Source organism: Chrysemys picta, chromosome 3 (genome assembly GCF_011386835.1).
Source record: "Chrysemys picta bellii isolate R12L10 chromosome 3, ASM1138683v2, whole genome shotgun sequence".
NCBI lineage: Eukaryota > Metazoa > Chordata > Testudines > Emydidae > Chrysemys > Chrysemys picta.
Window position 1 is genome coordinate 68223923 of NC_088793.1, and position 16210 is coordinate 68240132.

Consider the following 16210-nt stretch of genomic DNA (forward strand, 5'->3'; position numbering starts at 1 on the left):
TGTTACTTTTCAAGAACATTAAATTTTCAGAAGGCTTGAAAAACCCAGGAAATCTAAGGTTGTACTTCCACAAAAAGTCAGAATCATACTGAAAACTTGAGCAGAGCCCCAGTAACTGTGACACTGTAGTTGTCAGACTGAGTTATAAAGCAATGCAGTTATATTTACAGTTCACCTCCAGGTGTTCAGTCAGCGCTAGTGAGAAAAGTTAGTTAAAGTGACAGCAAGACTGATTTGGTTTACAGACCAAGTTTTCAACTCTTGCCCAATCATGTCTGGCCAGGGGTTCTCAAACTTCATTGCACCGTAACCTCCATCTGACAACAAAAATTACTACACGAGCTTAGGATGGGGGACTGAAGCTCGAGCTCACCCGAGCCCTGCCACCCCAGGCGAGGGGGCCAAAGTCGAAGCCCAATGGCTTCAGCCCCAGGTGTTGGGGAGGGGGGGACAGACTGGGGTTGCCTGTAACATGAGGCCCAGGAGGTGGGGCTCTGGCTTCAGTCCCTGGCAGTGTGGCTCGGGCTTCGACCAGGCCCCAGCAAGTCTAACACTAGCCCTGGCGACCCCATTAAAACAGGGTTGAAACCCACTAGTTTATTAGTGAATTAGTAGCGGAAAACCTGTGCTCTTGGCCAAGTAATTAATAAAATCATTGTTTAAAACAAGCTGAAAATGACCAAGAACTTAAAACTGAATGGCAAATCCCAGTGATGACTGAACCTGGTGATATTCTAAACAAAAAGAGCTCCCAACCAATGCTTGTAGCTGTTTCCATAGCTTCACACTGGCAGACAGTCTAGGCTTTAGAGTGATGTTTGGGGTTACTGTGTATGCTGGCTGTGTTGTTTTGTGGGAGGTTGTGTTGATTTGTGTCTAGGAGGGGTATGCTGGAATATCTATGTTGCTCTGTAAAAGTGGCACTCAGGCAAAGTACTGCACAGTCTCCTTCATACAACCAATGAAATTGTTGCATGCAAATTAGCTGTAGAGCAATGGTGGTTAATGGCTGAGTGACCTCTGATATCACAGGGTCCAGAACTCTTGGCATGGCTGAGATACATGCGTTAAATTATACTCATGTGATGTACAGCTACTGTAAGTCAAGTCAAAATCACTGAACTTAAGAACTGGACAGACCACAAAACCCAGCAATGTTTCAACCTGGAGATACTCTGGATAAAAAGACCTCTCAACCATGCTTGTAGCTGTGTCTATTACTTCACACTGACAGTACACGTATTTTTGGCTTCAGAATGTAACATGACATGCCTGGAATTTTATAATATAGATAACATAAGGAAGTCCACATCCTACAAATGAATATCTATACTTTTTACACACGCAATGAAAGAATGTCACCATAATCTTTGTGTGATGACTTAGTACTCTGTCAAAAATGGCTTTAAGACACCTTTATAAAAAATTTATTTTTTCTAGTATGTTATACCACTGTAGCATTACAACCACTTTATTTGCATTCCCCTGATTACTTTAGTGTCAAGGAATGTTGCCCTCTCTTCAATCTTAGCACAGACTGATTTTTGCTGGAGGTTCAAAATAAGGGAGCACCAATCCAGCAGACCTTATCTAGTCATTACAATAGTATTTCTTAAATTTAAGATCCGGGTTCATAAGCAGATGGAACATTTGAATTCATACATTACAATTTAGAATAACTAGAAGTACATAAGAGGGCAAAAGTACATGGTTATTTAAAACTAATCTGTACTATACACCTCTACCTCGATATAACGCTGTCCTCAGGAGCCAAAAAAAATCTTAACATGTTATAGGTGAAACCGCGTTATATCGAACTTGCTTTGATCCACTGGAGTGCGCTGCCCCCCCCGGAGCACTGCTTTACCACGTTATGTCCGAATTTGTGTTATATCAGGTCGCGTTATATAGGGGTAGCGGTGTATTTACAAAATGCCTCCCTAAGATCTGAGAAATCACAGCCAGCTTCTTTCAAGTAAAGACAGCACTAACCACACACATTTTATGGCTATATACTCCCCTGCCCCTTCATCTTTTTGAATCCTAGAAAAATTAAAAACCCTTGCAATTCAACATGTAAGTAGCACATTTAAAATCCAAATATGCCCAGAATGAGTCTTTGAATAGAATTGCTTGTCTGCCTTTGTAGTGATATTTTAGTTAGCTTGCCAGATCAAAAAGAGGAATGATAGATATCTAAGAATTACTCTAATCAATGGATCTGAAAGAGGGACTGAACAAGGCACCTATCACCGCTTTTATGCAAAATAGGAGAGAGAGGCACATAAAATAAATGAATTGGTATAGTTATACAATAGATAATACAATGAAATCATTTTATGCAGTATGAGATCAAACAGGGAAATTTGTTGCTGTACACTTGAGGCAATACGTTTTAGATATTTAATAAAAATATAGGCAACTTGCACTAAACAGAGCAAGTACAGCTGATGTAATAGTTAAGCTTTAGAGAATACTCTGATGACCAGCTAGTTACACAGGAATCCACTCTTCTCTCGGGGGGGGGGGGGGGGGGGGGGGGAGGGGGAAGAGTACAGTATTGTATAATTGATCAGGTGCCTTTTGAGGAAATCACACTTTCCTCTATAGAATGAGGTACAGGGCACTATCAGAGCCTAGATACAGGATTAAAAGGAGACTGTTGGCCCATTCCACTATGGGAACTTTTTCTCCTTTTGACACCGGAGATGGCGGGGGGGGGGGAGGGGAGGGGAGGGGAGGGAAGGGAAGGAGAGAGAACAGGATGTCAAATAAGTAAGTATCAACAAAATAGAGACATGCAGACTCTACATAAAAATATGTTCATGTAACTTCCAATACTACTCTAAACTATTCTTCACAAAACAGGTATTCTTATGGCTGCATCTGAGACACGGAATACAGGAGGGACAAAGGAAGTTGGTTTGCCTAACAAAGATGTAAATGAAGTAGAAAAAAACCCCTTGACAGTAAGAGTAGAGTCCAAAAGAGAATAGTGAAGCCTATGGCTAACATGACCAGGTAAAGGAATAGCAGAGTCAGTGAGAACTTTGGGGCAGCTGCAAGCAAGGCAATCTTAAACAATTCCAGTTGTGCATGAGGTCACCATCTAAAGATTTGTATTATTCTGTTTTACCTAGCCATTCCGTCTTCTTGGATGTCAAGCAGCAGCACTGGCAGCACAGATATTTTTGGAAATACAGGGTGGGAGTGAGGAAAACTGCAGGATATCCAATTTAAACCCAAGTAGAAAAATATATGAAAGCATTAAAGGCTACAGTGGCAAGCCACTCATTTTCTGTTCTGCAAAATCTTCACATTAATGCAAAATCCTTACTTTCGTTTTTAAAATCTTCACAGGCTTACTGATCATCACAAGTGGCAAAAACGTTGTTGGACAGAGAGCAATCACACCGATAATTTACATGTAGCCACCATATTACTGCTTCAAAGTGTGATCAGATGAGCATGCATCTCACATGGGTGCACCTGACAGTACAAAGGTATGTGGCTCTTTAGAAGGTGACCAGCTCATGTTTCCCAATTTGCTCCCATGATCTTCAAATTTGACCTGGATAAGTGGACATGCATCCAGTTCAGTCACTACTGAATTTAGGCTATAAATTCTCCAAGGCAGCCATTTTATCTTCATTTGGGTTTGGACAGCACTTGGCAAAATGTGACCCCAATCCTGACTGAGGCTGGCCTTCAGGCACTATTGTGATATACCAGTAATTCCTCTATATGACTATTCAAATGTATCCTACACCTATGGAAGTGAAATTTGAGACACTAATACACTTCATCATACTTGCTACATAACCCCCATGCTGTTTTTTGTAAAAAGCACATTTTTGTGCAATAAAAATCAATACACAACATGCACAAATTTATACTTACATTTGATTTTTAGCCGCTTGTCTCTGAGCTTTCCGTTCTTTTCTTTTTTGATCTGGTGGCTTAGCAAACACAATTTCAATATTTTCTCCCTCTAAATCTTTGCCATTCATTTCTTCCATTGCCTGAAGGAAGTAACCAGATTTTAGATATACTTCTAAGGGTATTCAGGGACATATTTTAAGGGGCAGAAAAAGAATAGAGGAATTTTTTTAGATGGGATCACCCAGAACTAGCCATGATTGTGTATCTGGAAGTCAGACTGCAGATTATTCTTGGGGTTTCAAAGAATTACTAAAGCTTGATTTTCAAAACCAAGATAGTCTTTACCTGTTCTTAAAATTTCTTCCACTTACAACTGTGGACATACTATTGCAATCTCTGCAAATAGTGTACCACAATTCAGCTCTGGGATCTCATTAAGAATCATATTTACAACAATGGGGTAGCAGTAAAGCTTAGTTAGCTTTAAGTGAAAAATATTTGTATACAAGGAAGTGCCCTGGAGTGGCGCCTTTATGGCAGTGTATATAGGTCCCTGCTGACCGGCTGCCTGCTCAGTTCCTTCTTGCTGGAATACTCCGACAGAGGGGAGACAGGCGGGATTTGGAATGGACATGAGCAACACATCTCGAAGAACAACAGTTACGAAAGGTAGGCAACTGTCTTTCTTCTTCGAGTGATTGCTCATGTCTATTCCAATAGGTGACTCCCAAGCAGTTTTGACAGAGAGGGGTCGGAGTTCACCAAGTTGCTGATTGCAGTACTGCCTTGATGAAGGTCGCATTGTCCCTTGCCTGTTGGGTGATGGTGTAGTGCAAAGTAAAGGTGTGGATGGAAGACCACGTTGCTGTCTTTCATGTCTTGGATAGGGACCTGCACAAGGAATGAGGCGGATGACACCTGCGCTCTTGTGGAGTGTGATGTTAACAGCGGAGCTGGAATTTTAGCTAAGTCGTAGCACGTTCTGATGCAGGATGTGATCCACACCTGCATCAGAGACGAGGAGCCCTTTCATCCTCTCAGCGATTGCAATGAAGAGCTGTGGTGACTTACAAAACGGCTTAGTGTATTCAATATAGAAGGCTAGGGCACACTTGACATCAAGGGAATTGAGTGCTCGTTCTTTGTTGCTGGCATGAGGCTTAGGAAAGAATACCAGTAGGAATGCTGGGTTGTGGGCATAGCTGCACCTTGTCTTTGTAAAAGACCACGTAATGGAGCTCAGAAGTAAGTGCTCTGAGCTCGGGGACCCTTCTGGCCGAGGTTACGGCCACCAGAAAAGCCACTTTCCAGGCAAGAGAGGATAAGGGGCAGGTCACCAGTAGCTCAAAAGGGGGGCCCATAAGTTTAGAAAGAACCAGGTTAAGGTCCCACTGGGGAACAGGCTGCCTCACCTGGGGATAAAGCCTATCTAAGCCCTTAAGAAACCAGCCCACCATGGGATTGCTAAAGACTGACCTGACCCCACGCCCGGGTGGAAGGCCGAGATGGCCACCAGGTGCACCTTAATAGAAGATCTAGCCAGCCCCTGCTACTTCAGGTACAAGAGGCAGTCAAGCACAAAGGGAAGAGAGACCTTTCTGTAGGGACCAAATGGAGAAGCACTTCCAGTTTGCCAGCTATATTGTGTGAGTAGAGGGTTTCCTGCTTCCCAACAGAACTTCCCTAACATGAGGTGGAGGGACTCCAGGTTGGGATATTGTAGTCTGCTGTGATGGATGTCCGGAAGCATGGGGAGGGCCACTAGCCTGTCCACTGATGGGTTCAGCAGCGTGGTGAACCAGTGCTATCATGGCCAAGCAGGTGCTATGAGGATGACTGAAGCCCTGTCCTGCCAGAGCTTTAGGAGGACTTTGTGTATGAGTTGGAAGAGCGGGAATGCATATAGCAGCTGAGTCGTCCATGGTAGGTGAAAGACATCCACTGTGGAGCCATAGCTGTGGTTCTGAAAGGAGAACAACAGGTGGCACTTCCTATTGCTCTGCGTCGCGAACAGATCCACGTGGAGATTGCCCTTTCAATCTTCTGCAGGTGGGGCTATGTCCGCTCTGAGTGACCATTTTGAGTGCTGAATGAGCGGCTGAGATGGTCTGCTAGTTCATTCTGTGCCCCCGGTAGATATGATGCTTGTAGCTGGATGTAATGTGTGATGCAGAAGTCCCACAACTGGGAAGATTCCTGGCACAGGGGAGAGGAGTGAGCACCACCCTGTTTGTTTATATAGAACATCGCTGTGGTGTTATCTGGCAGAACTGGGCCTGGAACGTCTGGCAAGCCGCTCTCAGCTCTCTGACGTTGATGTGCAGCAATAGTTCTGGTTGTGACCACAGGCCTCGAGTCCTGATACTACCCAGGTTTGCTTCCCAGCCTGTCTCCGATGCGTCAGTGACCAGCGACAGTGAGGGCTGAGGTTTGGCGAAGGGCACTTCCACACAGACCACCTAAGGTTGTAGCCACCAGCTGAGGGACTCGAGAATCTTGGGCGGGAGGGTAACTAGTCTGTCCAGAGAGTCATGGCTGGCTCTGTATACGCTTGCCAACCAAGCCTGGAGAGGGCGAAGGCGCAACTTGGCATGCTGCACTACATACGTGCAGACTGCCATGTGCCCCAGAAGCTTCATGCAGTTTCTGGCCGTCGTGGTTGGGAACCGGTGGAGGCTATCAAGGATGCCCTTGATGCTTTGGAACCGGGACTCAAGTAGGGAGACTCTGGCCTGAGTGGAGTCCAGGAGAGTGCCGATGAACTCTATTTTCTGGGTTGGGACCAGTGTAGACTTGGGTGCATTCAGAATGAGCCTAGCCTGCTGAAAGTTGTTCATGCGTGGGCCACGTGCTCCAGCACTTGCATTCGGGAATTGCCCTTGATGAGCCAGTTGTCCAGGTATGGGAAGACCTGTACCTGGCATTTGTGCAGGGAGGCTACCACAACTGCCATGCACTCTGTGAACACACGCGGGGCCACTGAAAGTCCAAATGGTAGTACGGTGAACTGGCAGTGTAGGCTACAAATCTCAGGAATCTCCTGTGCGCCGGGATAAATTAATATATGAAAGGACACGTCCTCCAAGTCGAGGGTGGCATACCAGTCCCCCAGATCCAGGGAAGGAATGATGGTGGCCACAGAGACGATACGAAACTTCAGCTTTCTTATGAACTTGCTGAGGTTTTGCAGATCCAGGACAAACCTGAGCCCACCCTTGGCCTGGGGGATGAGGAAGTATCAGGAATAGAACCCCCTGCCCTTGAACTCCTGAGGAACCTCCTCTATTGCCCCCAGCGTGAGAAACAATTGCACCTCTTGTATCAGGAGATGCTCGTGAGAGGGGTCCCAGAAGAGGGATGGGGAGGGCGGCTAGGGACAGAATTGGATAGACTATCCCACCCCTACAATGCTCAGGACCCAACGTTCTGAAGTAATCTGGGCCCAGGCACAGTAGAAGTGGGACAGATGATTCAGAAAGGGAAGGAAAGGATCTGGGATTTGGGCTGGTGCTCCATCCCTGGGCGCACCTTCAAAAAGTTTGGCTTCAAGCCAAGGGGGCTGCTGGGAGGAGCCTTGACCCTGGACTAAGGACTGCGGGGGATGTCTCCTGTTTCTGCCCCTCCTCCGGCTATAGTCCTGTTTACGGGGACCCAGATAGAATCGTGAAGGAGGCTGAGGCTTGAAGGGTTTTCTCTGGGGTGCTGGCGTATGAATACTCAGAGATTTGAGGATTGCATGTGAGTCCTTGAGACTGTGAAGTCTGGAGTCTGTTTTGTCCACAAACAACCCTGTAGTCAAAAGGAAGGTCCTTTATAGTATTCTGGACCTCCGCCGGGAGTCCAGAAGCCTGCAGCCGTGAGCCTCATGGTGATGGCCGTAGCCATAGTTCGTGCCGCCAAATCGGCGGAGTCCAAAGCCGCCTGGAGGGAGATTCTAGCCACCACCTTGCCTCCTTCTATGACTGCCACAAACTCCTGTTAGTTTGATGGGCGCAGTTCCTGGAACTTGGAGAGGGCTTTCCAGGAGTTGTATGCATAGCAGCTAAGTACTGCCTGCTGATTGGAGATTCGAGGCTGGAGCACCCCAGTCGAGCATACCTTTCGACCAAAGAGGTCCAGCTTCTTAGCTTCCTTATTTTTTAGGGGTGAGTCCCAGCTGCCCACGCCACTCTTTGTGGTTTGCTGCATCAGCCACCAATGTCCTGGGTTGGGGGTGGGTGAAGTGGTTCTCGGACCCCCTTTGTGGGACAAGTATCGGGGGTAGCCGTGTTAGTCTGTATCTACAAAAACAACAAGGAGTCTGGTGGCACCTTAAAGACTAACAGATTTATTTGGGCATAAGCTTTCGTGGGTAAAAACCTCACTTCTTCAGATGCATAGAGTGAAAGTTACAGATGCAGGCATTATATACCGACACATGGAGAGCAGGGAGTTACTTCCCAAGTGGAGAACCCGTGTTGACAGGGCCAATTCAATCCGGGTGGATGTAGTCCACTCCCAATAATAGATGAGGAGGTGTCAATTCCAGGAGAGGAAAAGCTGCTTTTGTAATGAGCCAGCCACTCCCAGTCCCTATTCAAGCCCAGATTAATAGTGTTAAATTTGCAAATGAATTTTAGTTCTGCTGTTTCTCTTTGAAGTCTGTTTCTGAAGGTTTTTTGTTCAATGATAGTGACTTTTAAATCTGTAATAGAATGAATGACCAGGGAGATTTGAAGTGTTCACTTACTGGCTTATGTATGTTACCATTCCTGAGGTCCAATTTGTGTCCATTTATTCTTTTGCGGAAGGACTGTCCGGTTTGGCCAATGTACATGACAGAGGGGCATTGCTGGCACATAATGGCATATATAACATTAGTGGATGTGCAGGTGAATGAGCCCTTGATGGTGTGGCTGATGTGGTTGGGTCCTCTGATGGTGTCGCCAGAGTAGATATGGGGACAGAGTAGGCAACGAGGTTTGCTACAGGGATTGGTTCCTGGGTTGGTGTTTCTGTGGTGTGGTGTGTAGTTGCTGGTGAGTATTTGCTTCAGGTTGGGGGGGTTGTCTATAAGCGAGGACAGGCCTGCGTCCCAAGGTCTGTGAGAGTGAGGGATCATTTTCCAGGATAGGTTGTAGATCGTGGATAATGCGCTGGAGAGGTTTTAGCTGGGGGCTGTATGTGATAACCAGTGGTGTTCTGTTATTGTCCTTGTTGGACCTGTCCTGTAGTAGGTGATTTCTGGGTACCCGTCTTGATTTGTCAATCTGTTTCCTCGCTTCCCCAGGTGGGTATTGTAGTTTTACGAATGCTTGATAAAGATCTTGTAGGTGTTTGTCTCTGTTTGAGGGGTTGGAGCAAATTCGGTTGTATCTTAGGGCTCGGCTGTAGACAATGGATCGTGTGATGTGTCTTGGATGGAAGCTGGAGGCATGTATAGCGGTCAGTAGGTTTCCGGTATAGGGTGGTGTTTATGTGACCATCACTTACTTGCACTGTAGTATCCAGGAAGTGGATCTCTTGTGTGGACTGGTCCAGGCTGAGGTTGATGGTGGGGTGGAAATTGTTGAAGTCCAGGTGGAATTCTTCAAGGGCCTCCTTTCCGTGGGTCCATATGATGAAGATGTCATCAATGCAGTGCAAGTAGAGGAGGGGCACTAGGGGACGAGAGCTGAGGAAGCGTTGTTCTAAGTCAGCCATAAAAATGTTGGCATACTGTGGGGCCATGCGGGTACCCATAGCAGTGCCATTGACTTGAAGTATAAGTTGTTCCCAAATCTGAAGTGGTTGTGGGTGAGGACAAAGTCACAAAGCTCAGCCACCAGGCATGCTGTGGCCTCATCAGGGATACTGTTCCTGACAGCTTGTAGTCCATCCTCATGTGGAATGTTGGTGTAAAGCGCTTCTACATCCATGGTGGCCAGGATGGTGTTTTCCTGCTGTAAGAGTGCCAATGCCTGAGATGATGGGGTGTCCAGGGTTTCCGGTTTTATGGATCTTGGGTAGCAGATAGAATACCCCTGGTCGGGGTTCTGGGGGTGTGTCCATGTAGTTTTGTTCCCGTACTGTAGCTGGTAATTTCTTGAGCAGATGGTGTAGTTTCTTTTGGTATTCCTCAGTGGGATCAGAGGATAGTGGCCTGTAGAATGTGGTCTTGGAGAGTTGCCTGGCAGCCTCCTGTTCATAATCCAACCTGTTCATTATGACTACATCACCTCCTTTGTCAGCCCTTTGATGATAATGTCAGAGTTGTTTCTGAGGCTGTGGATGGCATTGCATTCTGTACGGCTGAGGTTATGGGACAAGTGATGTTGTTTGTCCACGATTTCAGCCTGTGCACGTCTGCGGAAGCACTCTATGTAGAGGTCCAGTCTGTCATTTCGACCGTCAGGAGGAGTCCACGCAGAGTTCTTCTTCTTGTAGTGTTGGGTTCCTGTGGGTCAGTGCACTGTTCAGTGGTGCATTGAAAATATTTCTTGAGTCAGAGACGACGAAAGTAGGCTTCCAGATCACCGCAGAACTGTATCGTGTTCGTGGGGATGGTGGGACAGAAAGAGAGTCCCCGAGATAGGACAGACTCTTGCCTCTCCACAACCCTGGCCGTTGGTGACAGAGGCTGTGGTTTGCCAGAGCACCTTCATGGTGGTCTGGACGGTCTTAATAAGCGGCAATGGCACTCTAGAAGGACCCTCTTGGGCAAGTATGTCCACCATGGGGTCTGAATCTTCCACCACCTCCTCCGTGGCCATATTAAGGGTCTGGGCAACCATCCTGAGGAGGTCTTTCATGTCCATTGCTGGAAGGGAGGCCCAGGTGACCTCAGGAACATCCAATAATGCAATCACTGGTGGTAGGGGGGCTGCCGGCACAGGTGGCTCCGACCATGCACTCTGTGCAGGAGGCCCGAGGTCTGAACTCCGCGGTGGGTCCTCGGGAGTCCTGGATTCGTCAGGGGCAACGGATGTCGCAGGTGGTGGGGCACAGGCAGCGGAGACCACCTATGCTGCCCTGGAGCCCTGCCGGTAGGCCCAAGGTATCCAAAAGGGCCATTGTACTGGTCCCTGCCACTGGGAAGGCCAGGACACCATCGGTACCGAGGATTCCTGCACCCCACAGTGCTGAGACCTCAAGCAGTACTGGCTGTGTCAGGACACGGACAACTCTGCCTCAGACTCTGATGAGTAGTCCGAACCTGACCAGGAAGGAATGAATCCCAACAGTGCTGGGGAGCGATGCCGCAGTGATGAAGAACAGTGCCGCAGACAGTGCCACCGCCTTGGCCTGCCCTGCCTGTACCAGAGCTGGTACATGGGAATGAGAGGCTGGGGACTGTATTGTCATAGCAATTAAGTCCCACACGGCCTTGAAAGTATCTGGTGTGGAGGGGAGGTCCAGGTCCCCATCCAACACTTCCCAGAGCGGGGAGTCCACCAACACCAGACTCAACGGACCTGCCCTCAAGGCCAGAGTTGACTGTGCTGGGACTGACGAGCCAGCCTTCTGGTGTTCCGACATAGCACGCACCGCAATGGAGGCCTGCCTACTATTCTTGGTGGAGCAGGGCTGCCCCCCTGCCACCTCCTGTTTGTGCGGCACCGGGGTTTGTGAATGGTGCCGCACCGATGAGCCGGGTTTCCACGTGGGGGAGCAGTGTCGATGCTACTTATGTGAGTCCTTCCTAGGCCCTGAGGTGTCCCGCATCGAGGCCGGTGCACTATGCATCGAGGCTGCCCGTTCAGACTCTTGAGCCGGTTGGGTCCCAAAGTGCAGACTCCATTAAGAGGAGCTTGAGGAGATCGTCTCTCTCTCAGTTCTGGGCTTGAATCCTCTGCAAATGGTGCACTTGTCTTGCAAATGGCCCTCTCCCTAAGCACTTCAGACAAGCAGCATATGGATCCCCTTTGGCCACAGGCTTACCGCACCTCTCACATGGCTTAAACCCCTGGGGCCACAGCATGCCCCAGTGATGGGGAAATATATCGGGGGGAAACTGCCCCCAACTTAAACATACTAATAAAACTAACGATCTAGTGAAAAACAACTATATACACCGAAAAACGCTAGGAAACACTTGCAAAGCAAGAGACCAGTTGCTCCAATGACAGTCACTGGCGGTAAGAAGGAACTGAGCAGGCAGCGGGTTGGCAGGGACCCATAAACGCAGCACTCCAGGGGGCTCCGCAGCTGACCCAACGGGTACTGCTAGGGTAAAACCTTCTGACAATCGTGCATGCAGTGCGAACACATCTTTTGGAATGGACATGAGCAATCAGTCGAAGAACTTTTTTCTCTTTTGTTTTCCGTTTAACTTTTTCCTTACTGATTAGGTGCAAAAGGAAATATGCACCTCAGCCTCATGTAACAGAAGTGGATATTGTCATTCTATCTATACAATAAAAGTTTCCCACCAAATGTTTGCAAATGAGTTTCAAAGGGGGGGGATCTGAGAGATCCTACCACTTTCAAGGATCCTCTGGACTCCAAAGGAGACCCAGCCTTGAGAGGATGCATGAACAGTAGGGATTCTTACTCTGTTCACCCAAGCTTCTTCACCAAGCTATCTGGACAAGTGAGGAAATTTGCAAACCTATGTGCATGTTTCACCCAAAGGTGTAGAAATCTGGTATGTGAACAAATTCTGCCGGTCATTCTACCAAATGAGGAAGAAACACAAAGCAAAGGAATGAAACAAAGGAGTTATTCCTGGATTTCTCCTTGGTAAAGAGAGTATGTCACAAGGAAGGAAAGAAGGAGAGGAGTAAACACTCACTAGGATAATCCCTGTCAGCAAAAAAGGACACAGTTAACTCTGCTCCTAGGAAGTTTGTTTTGTGTTTCAGTGCTTACATTACTAACAAAATTTTCTACCACAATTCTCAGGTAGCAAAATTGGTCTTTTAACCGCAAAGGAACTTCCTTCTGGTTGATTACAAGTGGATGAAAAAGTTCTGGCATCCCAGTCACTGTTTTCACAGAAGGCCATTAGCTTAAAACAGAATCTTCTATTTTTAACAGATAAGAAAATAATCACCAACATTAACAGCAATTTATATGAAGCATTCTCCTTCCCTGAATTCAGATAGTGTAGAACATTCTATGGAAAGACCCAACATGTAACTTCATTTTATGGTGTTACTAATTAACAATTTAATGCTTCACATAATCCCCCAGACTGATCTTTTCCCCATAAGTATCCAATTTTTAAAACTCATATTTGGTCATAACTTCTATACACATAAAATTAAGGTCCCTTTAACCTACCTTTACAGCACCATCCCGTTCATCAAAATGAATGAAAGCATAATCTTTTAGTTTCTTCACTCGCTCTAATTTTCCAAATTGACTGAAGGCCTTTTCTAGAATCTCCTCTGTAACAGTATTGGCAAGGTTACGCACAAACAGCACTTTCACCTAAAAGACAACAAAAATCAAGTTTCAGTATACAAGTTTTGTCTAACACAATTTCACAAAACGTTAGAACTACAGCTGATATCAAAAATATCCATTCATTCTATTTAAATGCAACATTCTGCAATGAGTTCAAAAAATCAGTTTGCTGACTTGACAGTTGGATAAAATGATTTAATATTACTGAACAATCACTACAAATACATCATTCTAATCAGCGTTGTTACTGAAAAAAGTCCTATCAGTAAGTTTTACCTCGAAGGAACCTTTTTTAATTGTTTCAAAAAGTAAAGTTAGCAACTAAAGATAATTATATGTAGAAGTTAACTATTCAAAATATTAGAGTTTAAGCATCCATCACTGTAATCACTCAGCATGCCTTCTTTGCTTAGCCAATTTTGCTCCACCTTCAGGTGCCTTGAAGCGATCACATCAAATATTGTTGGTTAGAATACACTTTTACTGTCTATGACAAAAGGAAATACAGAACAGTAAGAGGGCAACCTGAAATGCAAAGCTTCAGGCTTAGCAACCTTATCTAGTATGGGAGAAAGTTACGTAAGGGCTGGTCTATATTAGAGCAGTCAGCTAGCTATGTTGTGCAGTACTCAATGAAGCACCAAGAGCATCCACACAAGCCACCCTCAAATTGGTTTAAGATATGCCCTTGCAGCCCTAGAGCGGATGTACTAATGTGTGGGCTATCAACCTTGACACCTGTCAAAGAAAAGATCTGTCAAATAAAGCTCCCTCAATCCATATGCCGCTTTTGCTTGCAGCTGAGTATCTTCTCCATCCCCATCCACCATACCCCTTATTAGTAATGCCAGACCAGTCTCTATTCCCCTGCCCATAAATGCTCCTCAGCTCAGTCCACAAGTTTTCTATCAAAAAATCCAGTTGCAAATAAATGGGTAAGATTGCACTTTCTGCCCCAGCCCTCTTCCCAGTAGTTTACTGTCTCAGGTTGCACCACTCAGTGATCCACAGACTTTTAACCAGTGAAAATACAGCAGGGACAGTGCAGCTGGTGGTCATGCTTCAGAATCCCTTAGCTACCAGCTCCCCCTCCCTATGGCCCCTCCAGAGCAGATGGAGAGACCAAGGAGAGCAGGCTATGGGATTGTGAGGAACACAGTGATCAGCTCTACTCCTGTTGCAATAGCACCAGCCAGCACCTGATTCTCTCATTCTGAATCACAAGTGGCTTATCAGGATGAAAAATGGCATAACCTGTGTACTTACGCATGGTATATTAAAAAGCAGTATCTTGGGGGGTGGGGGGCATGGATGGGCAGAAACTGCAGACTCAGACAGGGATTTATAGATGAATCCTTGGCTAAAGGCCCACAGAGAAATTGTATGGGAGCTATGGGGGAGGAAGCAGAGGAACATAGGAATTGCAATACTGGATTAGACCAGTGGTCCATCTAGTCCAGTATCCTGACTTCAACAATGGCCAAATAGCAGCAGGTACAGAAGAAATGCAAAAAAATTCCATTGTAGGCAACAACAGAATAACCTACTCCCAAAGAAGGTTTTTAACCCACATTAGAGTCTGCCCTGACTCCAAGAGCTTGTCTCTTGGAAAATATTTTTTTAAACCTTAACTCCTCTGGATAGTCTTGCTATCATGTAAGCATCCAAGTCCTTTTATAATCCTGATAAACTCTTTGCCTCGATGATCTTTTGTGACAATGAATTTCACAATCTAAGTTTGTGGTGTGAAAGGATTTCAGTTTTAAATTTGTTGCTGTCCAATAAGTACAACATTTATATTCCAATCAATATATTTTATAATTATATGGTAAAATGAGAAAGTAAGCAATTTTTCAGTAACAGTGTGCTGTGACACTTTTGTATTTTTATGTCTGATTTTGTAAGCAAGTAGTTTTTAAGGGAAATGAAACTTGGAGTACTCAAGACAAATCAGACTCCTGAAAAGGGTACAGTAGTCTGAAAAGGTTGAGAACCACGCACTAATGGACAGGTCAGTGTAAGCATTAGGAAGTCAAGACAAGACAGTCTTCTCAGATGACATGCCTTCCCCCTTTGAGTTGAAATGGGAGAGAAAAAATAAAAGTTCCCTTTTAGTTTGGACATAATGAAATAATAGTTAAGTTATGAGCCATGTACCCGCAGCCACATGACTGTGTCCAAGATTTCAAAGACATCGGTCAGGTTAACTGGCTGCTTAAATTGCCAGCCTTGATTGTGCTTTGCAAGGTCCATGCGACAGTAACTACTGAGTTGCCTCTTGAATTCTGCCTGCACTATGATATGTCAGGATGCTGAGAATGCCAAAACCATCACTATACAAAAAACATTAACTTAAGGAAATGTTTATCATTACGCAGTATTGAAAAATCTAATAATTTGCCGGTTAAGGAAATAACGACACAATCCTCAATTCACATGCCTTAGCAATCTAAGTAATCTGAGTCTGTGGTTGATAACAAGCAAGCCTCCATAATGCACAAGTCCAACTTCTCCAACCTCAACTTACCCTTCATCTATTTTAAAACCACTTCAGGCATAAGGTTAGCCTTGTCTTACCTTGCAGTTTCCATGATTTGTAGGAACTGTACACATATGTACAGCACTCTGAGGCCTAGCCTACATTACAGACGTATGTAGGTACAACCACGTCACTCAGGGATGTGGAAAATCCACACTCCTGAGCAACGCAGTTATGCCATACTCCTGGTGTAGACAACGTTATGTCAACAGGAGGGTTTCTCCCATCGGCATAGATATCATATTCACCAAGTGCTACAGTAGCACTGGTGCAACTGTGCCAATGCAGTGCTATATGTTTAGATAAGCCATTGGCAACCTTAACTGTAAGTTAGCACGAGAAAAGGTTTTGTTTTTGTTTATTTTAAAGAGCACCAAAACTTAAGTGGGTCTGTGGATAAGTTTACAGACAAGCATTCCT

At 45.7% G+C, this 16210-nt stretch overlaps 1 protein-coding gene across 13 annotated transcripts in view; it reads right to left on the reverse strand.

Annotated features, from left to right (window-relative positions):
• Nucleotides 1-16210, reverse strand: part of SYNCRIP (synaptotagmin binding cytoplasmic RNA interacting protein) — a 36949-nt gene that overhangs the window by 5328 nt on the left and 15411 nt on the right. For all 13 annotated transcript variants that reach the window (XM_024102996.3, XM_024102993.3, XM_024102994.3 and 10 more), the window contains 2 exons: nt 13126-13275; nt 3901-4022 (listed from right to left, as the gene is read on the reverse strand). In XM_024102996.3, coding sequence (XP_023958764.1) covers nt 3901-4022; nt 13126-13275 — 272 coding nt within the window. The remainder of the gene's footprint in view (nt 1-3900; nt 4023-13125; nt 13276-16210) is intronic.